The 14,080-nt window shown below is 43.8% G+C and overlaps 1 protein-coding gene across 3 annotated transcripts in view; it reads left to right on the plus strand.

Moving 5' to 3' along the window:
* Positions 1–2,844: 2,844 nt before the first annotated feature.
* The window catches only part of CLMP (CXADR like membrane protein), a 37,354-nt gene continuing 26,118 nt past the window's right edge, over positions 2,845–14,080 (plus strand). Inside the window, exons 1-2 of one of the 3 annotated variants that reach the window (XM_010723646.3) lie at positions 2,845–3,259; positions 10,869–10,951. In XM_010723646.3, coding sequence (XP_010721948.1) covers positions 3,108–3,259; positions 10,869–10,951 — 235 coding nt within the window. In that variant the 5' untranslated portion in view covers positions 2,845–3,107. The remainder of the gene's footprint in view (positions 3,260–10,868; positions 10,952–14,080) is intronic. The other 2 variants (XM_010723647.3, XM_010723648.3) reach the window with 2 other exon arrangements.

Genomic DNA, 14,080 nt, shown 5'->3' on the forward strand with positions numbered 1-14,080 from the left:
GTGCTAAGGCTTGTTGAAGTGAGACTTTTGACTAATATTAAATGACTAATGGTGCTTTTATGATCAATTATTGAAGCCTGCATGGCAGAGGAGAGACTTCCAAACAACTGGTTTGTAAGTAAATGTTTAAGCACTGATGTGGTGCAAAGTTACCTCTCCAACAGCAGACTTGTGAAAGCTGTATGGAGGGTTTTATTTTCTGCCCTAGTATTGCTTCTTGTCTGCTTTGAGCTTTCCCAAAAAGAGGCTGACTTATTTTCATGGTTTGCTGTGTCAAAGTACGCTTTGCCAACGGCTGAACCTAGCAGAGCTTTGCTCAGTAGTTTCACCATGTTCTTTTGATTGTCCTTGTAGATGGCACCTGTCTTTCTACTGGCTGCATCAAAAAGCTGCTTCACTAACTTCATCTGAATGGAGTAACTTTCTACTCAGAATCTTGGAGGGCAGACAAAAAGAATAGACATAAGAGGGCTGGGCTTGCAGTTGCCATGTACTAACACTCCTGGAGGAAAACATAAAAAAGAAAGGTGACAATAGAGCTGCATTGTTTGCTTTTTCTTTTCCTGAATGTGCAAGAAAGATGTATCTTTAGGTTTAGAGAGGATCTGTCTACAAGCTTCTGCTAGCTGAGGTGTAGGAATGAGCTAAGAAGGGCTGAGCAGGTTCTTGGGATGTACGGGTTTAGGAGTGTATTTTTCTTGATGGGACTTAAAGCAATGTGGAGGAGGCTGATGTTGATGTGGGGATGAACAGGAGAAGCTGGTGTAGGGGCCCATGAGGATTTCTACAGGTGTTCAGCTATTTTAATCCAAACCTTAATTTTTCTTAGCATTTATGATAGCAACAGTTCGTCTACTCTGCTCTTCCCCTGCTGAGAAATGTATGATATACCTTTTCCATGCTGTGCTGGTGTTGTATGAGAGGAGGAGAAATAATTCATGAGCATGCTGGAAGAATTAGCCCCTTCTGGGGATTAAAAAAAAAAAGTAGTACTGTTGATAAGACCTACATAAGCCCCAAATAGTCAGTAGAGGTCTTGAGAGAGGATGTGCTCGTGTGAGTGGCATGTTTGTCCTAGCTTATGCCTTCCCCAGCCCTTACTGGGTGACACTGGAGGAACATACCCATGCCATAACAGGTATAAACGCCAGAGGGAGAATCCCCACTGAACCCCAAAGTGTGGTTTCCTCTCAAAGAGCTTACTAGAAGGACTGCAGCATGGGAGCAGGCTGAGGAATGGCTTGTTTGAGATGACAGAAGAGACTTTACATGCGTGGTCTCTTCTGATTCTGCAGCCACCTCCCAGCTGTCCCAGCTCTGTGTTTCTGTGGAGGATGGGCAGCTAGCACTGGGTGACACCACATCTTTCTCTTTGTTTCTGATGCATTTATTCTATGAAAGCAAAGCAGCATGCTGGGTATTTACAGCATTGCTTGGGACATCTTCTGTCAGACTTGTAATGCAGTGAGACAGGCGCAGTGCTGCTTCTCTTCTGGAGGGGGTGGGAAAGGATTCGATGCACTTTTCTCCATTGATTTATCTCCTACACTGAAAATTGATGATATTCCCTCAGATCCACCCAACCATTTGAAAGCAAGCAGCCTGTTTGATCAAGTGTGTGGGGAGAAGTTAGGAGGGTATCCAGCTCCCAGCCATGGTATGTGATGCTCTGTAGGAACTGTTCCATTCACCTGTGCTGTCAGGCTGTATTAGTCAAACACCATCCGTTAATTTTCTCACTGTTACAGAGAATAGATGTTTTGGAGAGGAGTCATGGTTTTATTTCTACCTGTGAAGCAAGGAAGGGTAAAGAAAACTGCTTAAAACATGATACAAAAAGAAAACTTCCATCCATGTTACTTCTCTCAAATGGATCTACCTGTATCTCAGGTCCTACTTTGTTTGGGGTAGCAATGTGTCCCATCTTCCAGTAAATGCTTGCAAAGCTCCTACGTTAATAAGGAGTAGTAATTAAGTCCTATAGAGCTTCTTATAGCCCCGGTGTCTGTATAGCTGTGGTAGCAGATTGGCACAGAGCAGCTATCTGAACACTCAGTCAGCTTCTTGGTTGCTTTCACAGCTCCTGTGGGCTTCCAAGTGGCCAACATAACCCTTCTGTGTGGGGAAGATGCAAGGTCTTGGTTTATCTGCACAGGAGTTGCACCCTGGGGTGCACAGGTAAAGGTGTGAGCATGCCCTGTGCGTGTCAAGTACAACAGATCAGAGCAGGTATGTGTGTAAAACAACACCGTTCCCATGGCCTTGCTGGAAGCAGTGAGATTTAAAAGCATTTTAGTGAAGCATTAAAAAGTTCAATGCTGTTTGTTTCGGCTCAAAGGTGGACAAGACTGCCTGTGAGCTCTGCTATTAGATTGGATTCCTCTTATGGAAACTGTTTTGTCTTCACAGCAGAAAACCTGGTAAAGCTGAGCTAGTATTTCTTAGACACGCATGGTTTGATTGAATCTTGGGGTTTTTCTTTCCTAGAGACTCAGACCTACTCAAAAAGGAGAAAAAAAAACAAACAAACTAGATAAGAAGCAAGCCTTCAGTAAGTCCAAAAGCTATAATTCTGGAGCTTATCCCACTACATACACATTTTACATAGTGAATGTGTTTGTAGTTCTGAAGAGCATTTGTGCTTTTCCTGAGAGCCACTGAGGGATGAATCTGATTCTTTTTCCATGCTGGATTTCGCTGCCTCCAAACTTAACCACTCCAACACTCGTAAAATCCTTGCATCTCCTCCCGAGGTAAATCTCTATATGTTACTGCTAGAAGTTAGCTCTACCTCACCCACATGACTGATCTTCGCTATTAATCCCAGCTGATGGCAGGGAGGGGCTCTTCTGGGAGGCAGCCATGTGGTGAACATTGAGCGCAGTGTTTTCCCCCCGCTTCTCTCCTTTCCTTTTCAGACGTGCAAAATCACTCCGTGCTGCTGTCGATGTGAACTCCTTGCTGCTCTGTCTCTTCTCTTCCAGAAACTCCAGGCCCTGATTTAGCAGCTACAGATCTGTGAGCTCTCGCTGTATCTGGACAGAATACGGACAAGGAGATGAATATCAGAAGGGAAGAAAGAGTGAAGTTGGTTATTTCTCTGGCACATGGATGCAATTACTCTCGGCGCATTCCAGAGGCGTTCTTTTGAATCCTGTGCAGGTCTGCCTGCCGTCCCTGGGAGAGAGAAGGCAGAAGGGAGGAAAAGTCCCTTTCTCACACGGAGACGGAATGTCTGCACTTTCCATCCTCTTTTTAGGTACGTTGGCTTTTTGGTGTTTAATCGAACTTCCATTTGCCCCTCTCTGTGCGACTGAAATTCGTTTCTGATGAGCTATTCGGATCTGCAGAGGAAAAAACTTTTATGGCAAACTCCTTTTTCTGTTTTTGTGTTCAGTGCTTTTTGTGTTGCTTTAGTTATTAGCAGGTTGATGGCCGGGAACCTTTTAATATCCAAATTTGTTGTTTTTTTTTTTGTTGTTGTTGTTTAGGAGTAATGGTCATACAGACCCCTCCTGGAATGTGTTTTTAGTTTAAAAAAGGCAGTTTTTGAGCAGCGTACCATGAAGGGGTTTGAACCTCTTTGATAAAATAAGATGAACAAAATGTCTTTGTTCCAGGCATAGTGTCAGATTTGTATAACTGTTTTGCTTTGCTCAAATATTTAGCATTCAGGTTTTTAGAATAAAAAAGGGTTATTGTTTCCAATTGATGCCTCTGATTAAAAACAGATGTGTTGAAGTGTGAGAGGGAGGAGTTAAGGGGGGAAAGAATGGGAGAAGGAGGGGGAACAAAAGGGAGACAGCAAGAAAAAGGGAGGGAAAAGGGCTGCTGAAATAAAGAGGAGGAAAAGGTATAAGTTAATGGTTGAATAGGAGCAGAGAACAGGAGAGGAGACTAAAGAAAGAGAATGGAAGCAGAAGGGCTGAACAGAGCTGTCTGGTAAAGCCTATGGAGAAAGGGTTTGCAGTCCTGAGGTCTGCTGGGGAGCTTGCATATGGGACTGACTCAGAAGTAGTCTGGGTATCTGCATCTCCAGAGGCACTGGGATGTGATGAGTGAGCTTCTGTCTTCATTCTGCTCACCACATAGTGCTGACAAGCAGACAGCTCTGAAATCTGTCGTGGTTGAGCAAATCAGAGATTCCTGGGTTCTCCTGCCCCCCAAAACCCAGGGTACTGGTGTGAATGGGGCACAGGTCTTTGATTCCCATGGAAGAGCCAAGTCCCACAAGGTGATGGGCTGATGTGGGCGGACACAGAATAAAGGCTTCAGACAGGATGATAGGAAGAAATGCTATGGGGAACAGCCTTCATTCAGTTTCACAGGTGTGAAACATGGACCAGCCAGAGTTCTAAATGTCCAGAAGGCAGATGGGTTCTCATAGCAGCCAAGTGTTGAAGGCTTGGAGCAGAAGGGATAAGCTGCTGCCACAGGATGAGTGTTGTAGTGATACAGTAACTCTCTTTTGTATGACCACTGCTGGTTTTATCGGGGGGACACAATGGCCTTTAACCATTCTTCCTTCTTTGGGATCTCTGTAATGCTTAGAAGGCATAAACCCAGCAGAGAAGACAAGCCATGCCTTGAAGAGCTTTTGCATTTAATCAACATTTGAGTTCCTCAGTTTCTCTAGTTGTTCCAGCTGTGGCAAGGGGAGGAAGAGCAGCTTCCCAAAGCTCACAGTCAAACCAGGAATGCCTCATTTCCTGGTGCTTTGTTAGTGTTGAACTGCCCTGTGATTTACCCTTGTTGTATTTGTGTTGTCAATGGGCAACTTGGTCATCCAGCTTTGAATCCAGCTTCATTTACTGATATTGGAAGCATATTTTAGGGAACATGAAGTATTGCTGTCTGTGTTCCTTGCTTGTGCCTGGGAGAAAGCAAGGAGATAGGGGATATAGGGGATCTCCTTTGCTAGCCTGAGAAAGTAGTGGAAAGGTGTGTAAGTATCAGTGAGTGTGTGCTTTTGCTCACTGTTGAAGTGAAGGATTGTGGAGAGTAGGAGTTTGAAGCCAAGGAAGCCTCAGAGGAAAGTTGCTGGCTCAGAGCATTCACATTGATGGTATATATGTGGTCCTTGTCTTTGGTACTGTTTACCTACAGGGTAAGTAGACAGCTATGCGAGGAGACAGGGAAAAGGAGACAAAGAGTTGGAAGGAGGCTTTAAAAACATGACAAGAATGAAGACTTTACTAAATGTGGTCTGGGCAAGACTGCGATCATAGTTCTGTAACAAGGGTAAGGTGGAGAAAGCAGAGAGGAGCCAGAAATCTCCTTTGCCTTTTCCCACCACCCTGTCCAAGTCAATTTTGAGTATTTTTAACAAACTTTCTGCTAAAGACGTATTTGATTACAAGAAAATAAATATAGTTGTGTGATATCTGTACACCTACTTTTGACTCTAGTATTACATATATCACTTGTTGGCTAGTGTATGTGCTTTGCCTTTCAGAAAGCAAGGGGTTCAAGATCCAAAGGAGGAGATGTGCCAAACCAATATAGACATTCAGCTTTCACATGTCTTGCTACTGAGATGGGATCTTTGCATTAGAACATTAGGGGTTGCTCTCCACAATGCCCTAATTGCTCCCTCTTGTTTTATGAGGAATAGGCAGCTGCTTGTCCATAGGAGTTCTCCTGCAGAAAAGAATGGCCAAGAGTCTTTTGTATCTTAGCTTTAGCCTCAGTATCTGCAAAGGGGCTGTCTTCATGGTTTCTCTAAAGCTGACCAGCCATTGGGATGTAAGGAAGCCAACCTTCTGTGATATAGCACAGAGAGATGCCTTGGGAGCCAAGGCTTTGCTCCCTCTCTATGTGGTGTCTTTGGGAAAAGATGAGTAGGATTTAGTGATTGATGGTACAGGGAATTGCATGTACCATACTGAGGCTGATGGATGCAGATGCAGCTGGTAGCTCTGATTTGTGCACTTAGTCTGGCTTATATGGTGTGCTCAATGGGTAGGAATTGGTGTATTACACAGGAGTGATTTTGCTGAAGTGGATGCAGCTGTAATGGCAGATCTACCTCCTGTGCAGGTGTAGCTGAGCTCTGTTCTCCCAGCTCTAAGGTCAGTGACTCTCTTACAGGGCTGTCCCAGAGGAGCACAGTTGCTGCACTGAACACCAAGACTTGATTGTCTCACTGTGCTGGGAAAGGTTATGGTGCAAATCCCTGTAGAGCTTGTTGGCATGAGCAATTGGGTCTGACAGCATGCATTTGCCTAGGTATCCACCAGACTTCTAGCCTGAAAATCTTTGCTGAAATGGGAGCTGCTCTGCAGCATTTGGCAGTGGCAGGTCAGCCTGGGGCTGTGCTTTTCTACATTGACTCTCAGACTTCTGAGACTTGCTTCCCCTCCTGCTTTAAGGGCACAGGCATCCTGAATGGTGCCCTGTCATGCTTCCTTAAAGCCCTTCTCCTTAAAACTGCAATATGTTCCAGAAAAGCCAAGAACCACTGCATTGTTTAAAAACAACAACAACAACAAAAAAACCAGCACTCCTGCTTCCAGCGGGGTTACTGAACTTTTTAATAGACTGCTTCTGCCTGAACTAGTAAAAAGCAAGGGAGATGTTTAAGCAAATGGAATATTAAACTGATGGGTTTTATTTCTGCTGCTGCTCTGGGTGCTTCCCAAGTTTCTGAGGTTATGGATATAGGATATACTTGCAACCTCCTGGTTTTCTCATGGCTCCTTTTGTTGGCTTTATCTGTTTGTTTCATGGGGGTATTCAGGTGGGGCAAGGATTTTGGCCCATGTTTTAACAGCATTTAATTCTAAGCTTGGGATTGGAATAGCAAAATATAAATCCGTGGCTGTGAATAAGGCTTCTGTTCAGGATTCTGCCATTGGATTTCATCTTTTCCTTCATTGGGTTATGAAGGAATGCAGGCGATCACTCTTGGTGCATAAAGCCCAAGAGGAGGCTGTTCTTCCAAAGTCGACTTCATAAAAGCTGATAATTGCAAGAGCTTATTTTTTTTTCAGCAGTCAACAAAACAGCAACTGGATTGAAGAACTGTTGGGAGGTGTGAATTTAGCTCTACGACAAGGCCAAGAGCTCCTTTCTTTAACAAACCCTAGGGAAAGGGAGCAAAGAGAAGATGTGTGTCCATTTGCTGCTCCTGGTGGAATTCAAGGAGGCAAGACAGAATTGAGTGAGCTGCTATCTGATGGGATATCAGAGTTAACACTTCTTGTTGTGGGATGCAAATTCTTTTAAAGCCAGGGTGGGTTTGCATCACATTTCCTACCAGAGCACTCAATAAGAATGTCCTCCCCTTCCCCAGCAGCGCTGTGTTTTACATGAAAGTGTTTGGATTTCTAGCATTTAGAAAACCTTAGCTTTATTTTGAGGCCTGATTTTATCCCTATTTTTCTGTTTTACCATAAAAAGAAAAAGGGTAAACCTCTGGAGTGGGGGAAAGCAGCATGCCAAGTTAGGGTTGAAATACTGAAGTCTGATCTCTTAATCACGAGAAATAGTGTGCTGAGGGGAGGCAAGCTTTCTGAATTTCCCATGTGAAACAATTGGTGTTTGGCCACTGTGCCCACAGCGGGGCCTGTTTATACAGAATTAGTGGTCTGTTTCTGTGGGGCACTCGGGGCCACGTCAGAGGGACGTTTTGTGTAACAGCAGAGCAGGCTTCCCAGCAATGCCTGTCATTGCACAACTGGCTTGGAGAGAGACCCTGATGTTTATCCTCTGGATCACAACAGATGCCCCTGTCTTCCTCAAGGCAAACACAGGACTTTATAGGGAACTTAACAGGTTTGCAGCCTGGGATTTGTTTGAGTTCTTAGGAACCGCCTGAAAAGAAATGTAAATAGTCACTGCAACAAAGCAGAGCGTGTATTTGCAAAACCCTGCTTTGTGTGGAAACAGATTGTTTTGTGATGCAGAATGTGTGTGTTTAGTAGCAATGAAGAGGGGTGTTACAGACTGCTTTCTGTGTCTCTTCCCTGCAGAAACTGCTTCCAAAGCTTTAGTCCAACGATGCATCTGGTTTCCAGCTAAAGCACTCCCCTCTGTTAGCCAAGGCTTGTGTATATTGCACAGTGCAGAGCTGAGTTCTATACGTGTGCAAAGAAAGCTTGGCTCTTGGGGATGTAATGTTGTGCATATTGCTTGCACCGATGTGTTACAAAACTGAGGCTGCTTTGGGTGCAGTGGGAACTTGGCGGAGCCTTGTCTGAAAGATGAATGGGTCTCCTTTTTTCCTCAAGCTGTTTCTTCATCTGTTTTTAGAAATGGTTATTTTACAGAAGCAGCCCAGCAAAAAGCCAAGGGTGAAGTCAGGTCATTGAGGTCTGTGAATAGACACCGAGAGCTCAGGGTAGTGGAAGATGAGGAAATGGAGAAGAGCAGGAAGCACAGCAATGGCAAATGTGGCAAGTGATGGGAAGTCAACAGGGGGAAGGAGGATCCTTCAGTTTACTTCTTCAGTATGCTTGAGTGGAATGATAAGGCTGCTACCAACAGCCTACATCTCCAGCCAAGGCTTCAGACCCTGCCTAAAACATGCTTTTTACATGGTACAACGTGAAAAGCAGAGTACAGAGAAGGAAAAGTGTTGGCAATAGAGCTCTATCTGTGGATTAGCACTCAAGATAGAGCTGGTCCTCTTTTCCAGAAGCTCACTGGGTACTGGAAAGAACAACCAGGGAATGTGAGTAGGATGCTCTGCCTCAACGTAACCACTGCTAGCTTTTCTAAAGTCCTTCTCCCTGTTGTCTCAGTTTTCCATGTGACTAATCAGGAAAACCTGCGTTTTCTAAGTTGCAAAGAGGACTGAGCAATTGTGAAATGCATTGAAGCTGATGAACAACATGAAACAGTCATGATAGGTTTTTTCCTGTTCTTTTATCTTTGCGTTGGTTCTAATTACATTTGTGCTTTTTTTAAACTCAGCATTTCTCTTAATGGGCCAGACAGTTTCATGATGTTGGAATTACTGTCCTTCGAGAATCAATATACATTACAGAGGGTATTTTCAGCTTAGCTTTTCTTCTGTGTATCTGACATCCCCATTTTAGTGGCTGCAAAATGAGTACAAAGCTTCAGTGTGACTTGTTCCTGACTGACTAGGTGGAAAGGTGAAAGTTCAGCTTAGTGCCTGCAGTTTAATTGCCTGTGGTAGGAAAAGGTCAGTGAGAATTTTGTTGTGCTTATCATATGCGTTTGCAGAAAGGAGGCTGTTCTCCTGGAAACAGTCTTTTGAAATGGAGCGTGCACAGTTAGAGGCAATTGCTGGCAATGATGGTAGGCTGCATGTGTTCTGCCATAGCACTGCTGCTTGTTAGCATCCTTTGTGCTAAGTGCCATGTGTAAAGCTCTGGAGAGCTCAGTCCAACCAGCCAATATTGGGTAGAGAATACCTAGGAATTCCCAGTATTCCTACTCTTCTAATGGAGAAGGGAACTAAAACACAGATACACGACACGACAAGGTAGCAGTATTGTTGTATGTCTTAAAGCCTTGTGCTCTGCTTCAAAATTATTTTCCTTTATGTGTGTCCTAAAACACAAGGAGAAGTGATCAGTGGCAAACAACTGAATCCATCAGCCATCATTTACCAAACAGTGTCCTGAGCAGTCATTGGGATGACTTCTAAGAGATAGGAAGGTTTGAGTTATCCCTACTTAATAAAAAAGAAGTGGGATAATGGATTTTATAGCACCAATGTGCTGAGAAACTCCATTCATAGTATGAATGTTACCAGAGGAGCCCTCACAAAAGAAATTGAGCTGCATGTGTTCAGTTCATGAATGAGTTTACCTTCTCCTAAGTGGAGAATGATCTCATCTTGCTATTTAACATAGACCTGTGGAGCAGATACAGCTCATTAAGCTGTTTCTTTCCATAGATCTGCTTGGTAGGAGAAGAATGTGGAACCAGCTTTATTAGATGAAGGCCTGGTGTCCCCTTGTCCTTAACTGTGGCTTTTGGTGAAGGGGAACAACTTTGAGTCTCACAAAGCACATGCACAGCAGCACTCCGGAATAGAGCTGCTCCCCGTGCTCCTGCAGTTAGGAGCAGTAGTAGAGGAACTGCAAAACAAGCAGCATGCAGTCAGTGGGTTTGCCTGTGAGCGGTGTGCTCTGCTGGAGTGCCTGAAGCTGAATCAAAAAGCAACAGCTAGGGAAGCACTGGGGCTAGGAATCTGGATGCAGCTGTAGCTCATGGCAAAATCGTACTGTCGGATCCCAGAGTTCTCCTTTTTTGATTGCATTGTCTACGACTTCCTTTGGCTTTTGAGGCTATAAGGTTGTTTTCAGCAGGTGGGTCTCTCGTGATGTGCTCAGGTGCTTTAGTGTAAGAGACTTCATCAGAACCAGTGCACAAAACACCAAGTGGCCCTGTTCCCTTCCCCATGTGTGCCTCAGCAAAAAACAGCAGAACGAGGTGGTTTTTCCAGTGCTCGCAATATTTATGAGATGCATGTTGGCTGAGTCTCATTGCTCAGACTGCTTAGGCTATTTTTTTTGCTTTTTAAAGCCTTGATAAAATTTTAAAGGCCATACAAGTGTTTAATATGGATGTGAGGCTTTATCTGTAGGGTGGTGTGTTCGTGTGTGTGTGGGTGGGGGGGAACCTCTCGTGTAACATAGCAGGGTTTGACTATTGAACTAAAATAGTCAGACACTTCTTTTTCTGTTTCAAAAAAAAAAAAAAGAAAGAAAATTGAAGGGTTTTCAACCTTGAAGGCAAATCACTTTGTGACTTCATTGTTTAAATTTAGGTTTTGTTTTGCGGGAGGCAGGGGGGATTGTTAGACTCGAAGCAAAAGCCTTATAGCCCAGGGACTGTCACTTCTGATTACTTCCAGTGACACTTCCAATTATTTCCAATCACAATTCCAGGGACAAGAGGAAAAAACCACGTTCTCCAACATCAGGGCTTCCTTCCGAACAAAAGATGGCTTATCAAACCTCTGCAGTAAAAGGTACAATGCCAGATTTGGAAATCTTATTCCAGTAGAGTAATTCCAGAGCAAATCTGATGATGTGAGGCTCCAGGCCAGTGTCTGGCAGGGTGTTCTGCTGGGATCCTGCCTTCTTGGGTAATATTGGGGGATTGCTTCATTTTCTTCAGGCATTTACTGGAGCTTGGGCTCACTTTGCAGCAGCAATATGCAGTTTCAGCAAATGTCTGTCTAATGCTCTGTGGGTCATAAACTATGAGCATGCAGAAGTACTGCTGATGGAAAGCCAACTTTTTTTTTTTTTGTGCTCAAAATGGGAAACGTCTGCTGCTGGGACTCTGCTGACTTTTGGGTAACTTGCTGTGAAGATTTTGGTGCAGTGGTAAAAAGCTGTGAGTTGTTACACCCTTCAGAAAGCCCTTGGGACTGGAAGGCCGCAGGGAGGCAGCGGAATGACCGATGAGGAAGTAGGATTCTTAAGGCTCGTGTCTTAAGGCCAAAGTTGACTGCTGCTATTCCCAATGGCAGTGGCAGACGGAGGCTGGCCCCAGCTTATTGTAGGAACAGTAATAAATCTTAAATATTTGGTGGCTTTAAGCTGTGTGGGCAATAAAAGACCTCTCTCCCAGTTCAACTTTTTTTAGTTCTGAAGGTGTTGTGGTGCTGTGCATCCATGTTTGTAGGTCTGTATTGCAGCAGGCATCCCTTTTAGCTCTGGCTGAAGTGTCCCATGTGGAACACTCAGCACCAGTGCCTCAGAATCCCAGCATTTCTCATAAGGAGCTGTTTTCCCACATCCATCTGATCTGGATTGATGTTTCCACAGTACTGCTTTGTCATGCTCTGATGTGGTCTGTGCTGTGGGCAAAACCCCTCTCTTTCCATTGTTTCCAGCTCTTGCTTGGAAACAATGGGGATTTTTGTAAGACAAAGTATAGCTTTTGTTTTAACAAATGCTGTATTTTTTTTTTTCTTTCTCTCATTTCTTTTCCAAAGGGGAATTTTTTAAGTAATCGGGATTGCTGTCTGGTAAGAGCAGCATTCAGGATGTCTACGTTTCATTGCTGGTTTTGCCAGTAACTGCGATTTAAGTAATTGCAGGCTCCTTTTTTTAAGTGCCTTTTAGTTTTGAGTATCTCTGTTTCAAGTGGTAAACTGCTTATAAAGGGGCCAGTAGTGGTGCAGATGGAAATGCAGGGTCTCATGGACTTGATGTGGTCACACCAACTACATTAGGTGTCCTTAAAGCAGTCGGGATTTTGGGGTGCAGTTGAAAATGTTGGCTCCTTTGTGAGCACACAAATGAAGCAAACTTTCCCTTGTGAGATGTAAAACACTTTGAAATCACTGCAGAAATGGTGCTGCAGAAGTCTGGAGTGATAGCCTGTTAAGACACATCAGGCACTGGTTTAATGAGTGAAGATGAAGCTGCAGTTCAAGAGATTCCCCATCAGTGTCACTCAGTGTGGCAAATGCATCCCAGTGTATCTGGCTTTGTTAAAGCTGTTTCCTTTTAGCCCAAGGTTACCCCTGGAGTAAACCAGGAGACAATTCTGCAGCTGCTTGTTAATTCAGGCCCAATGTGACCTGGTACAACCAATGTACAAAGCTGAGCTCCTCTGCTCTGGAGTTAATGATCCTGCATTGCACAATACTTTTTCCTCCAATTGAGCTCCCATCTTTTTCTTATTTAGTAATGCCCTAGGCATGTTGTTTCCATTGTGGGACGGTGATGAATACATACCCATTAGAAAAAGGCACTGAATGCAATGGAGGCATTTTTTTTTTTTTTAACTTGTCAGCAAGCATCTTTCCTTACCCCATGTCTTCTCTTCTGTGGAGTCACCAGGACAAAGGACAGAAGCCAAAATCAAAATGTGAATGGAACAAACCTTATTGTACCAGATGCAAGTATTCAGGATATTTTCTTGGTTGTAAGTGCTCTGTTACAGGGGCCATTTCCTTGCTTGTTTGCACTGTTGCTACAACACTGCACACTTGAAAGCTTGCACAGCAAGCCAGAATGTCTTAAACTTAGTTTTCTTCCTGCTTACTGTCTGACACCAGGCGCCACGTTCACGTCTGCTTGCGTGAAACCTATGCAAGGTAATTCTACATCATAATTCATACAATGACAAGGGAAGCTAGGAACCCAAGATGCTCAGAGAGCATCTGAAAAACTAGTTGAGGCTCTGAGGGTGCTCACTGAGGGGCTGCTTTAAATCAGGTTTGGTTTTGGCCAGATCTCAAAGCAGCTTCTGTTAGCAAGCTTTACTTTGCTAAAGATTGTAGAAAGTGATGAGATTGATATGTACTCATCTACACGCAGTGACAGAGGGTCTTCAAGTGATCTTGAAGAGAGAAATCAGTCCCTTTTCAGAGTTTGGGTAGAAGGAAATTGAGAGCAGCACTGAAAACTACTCGACTATACTGGAGGATGGAGAATTTGCTCTTGATCCTCATGTTCATCTTAAGGACTTGAGTAAAATCTTCTCCAGAAAGGTAGCCAGGTTTGATTTGAAGACCTCAAGGTGAAAAATCCCATCAGATTGTCGCCAAAATCATCTACCTTATTAACTTGATTATATCTAGTTTGAGTTCCTGTGATGTTTCTCTTCTCTACCTGAGAAGAGCACCTCTTGGTGCTTTTATTTAATGCTGACTTAGCTAATGGCTGATTTGTGGTAGTGCAGAGCAGACTTGTGGTGCACCTGAAGGCTGCCAGGTACCAGACACTGCTGCCAAGTGCACAGGGCTCAGGTAAGGCTTTATCCGTTAGGCTCTGCCGGAGGTCATCTGCAAAAACTGTCCTGAAACTGCGGTCCTTGGATGTTTTCCAAAATATCCATTGAGTTTATTCAGTTCTTTTCTTTTAGAGACATCTAAATCTAGGAAATAATAAATGCAGTTCTCAAGGTATATTCTCACTTGTTTGTTTTTTTGTTTTTTTTTCTGCTCCTGGAACAACTTGTGTACTAGTTTTTAAAAGGAATGAAAATCCAGCTTAAATTTGCATTCTTTCCTTATTTGTCCCTCTTCTTAAGACATCCACAGGCAAAAAGCTGGGGAGAGCGGTTTGTTACTTGTACACGTGGAAGGATTCTGTAACCAGCCAGGCATTATTGGCACTTCATATTTTTCTCTCATATC

The sequence above is a fragment of the Meleagris gallopavo genome, chromosome 26 (genome assembly GCF_000146605.3).
Source record: "Meleagris gallopavo isolate NT-WF06-2002-E0010 breed Aviagen turkey brand Nicholas breeding stock chromosome 26, Turkey_5.1, whole genome shotgun sequence".
NCBI lineage: Eukaryota > Metazoa > Chordata > Aves > Galliformes > Phasianidae > Meleagris > Meleagris gallopavo.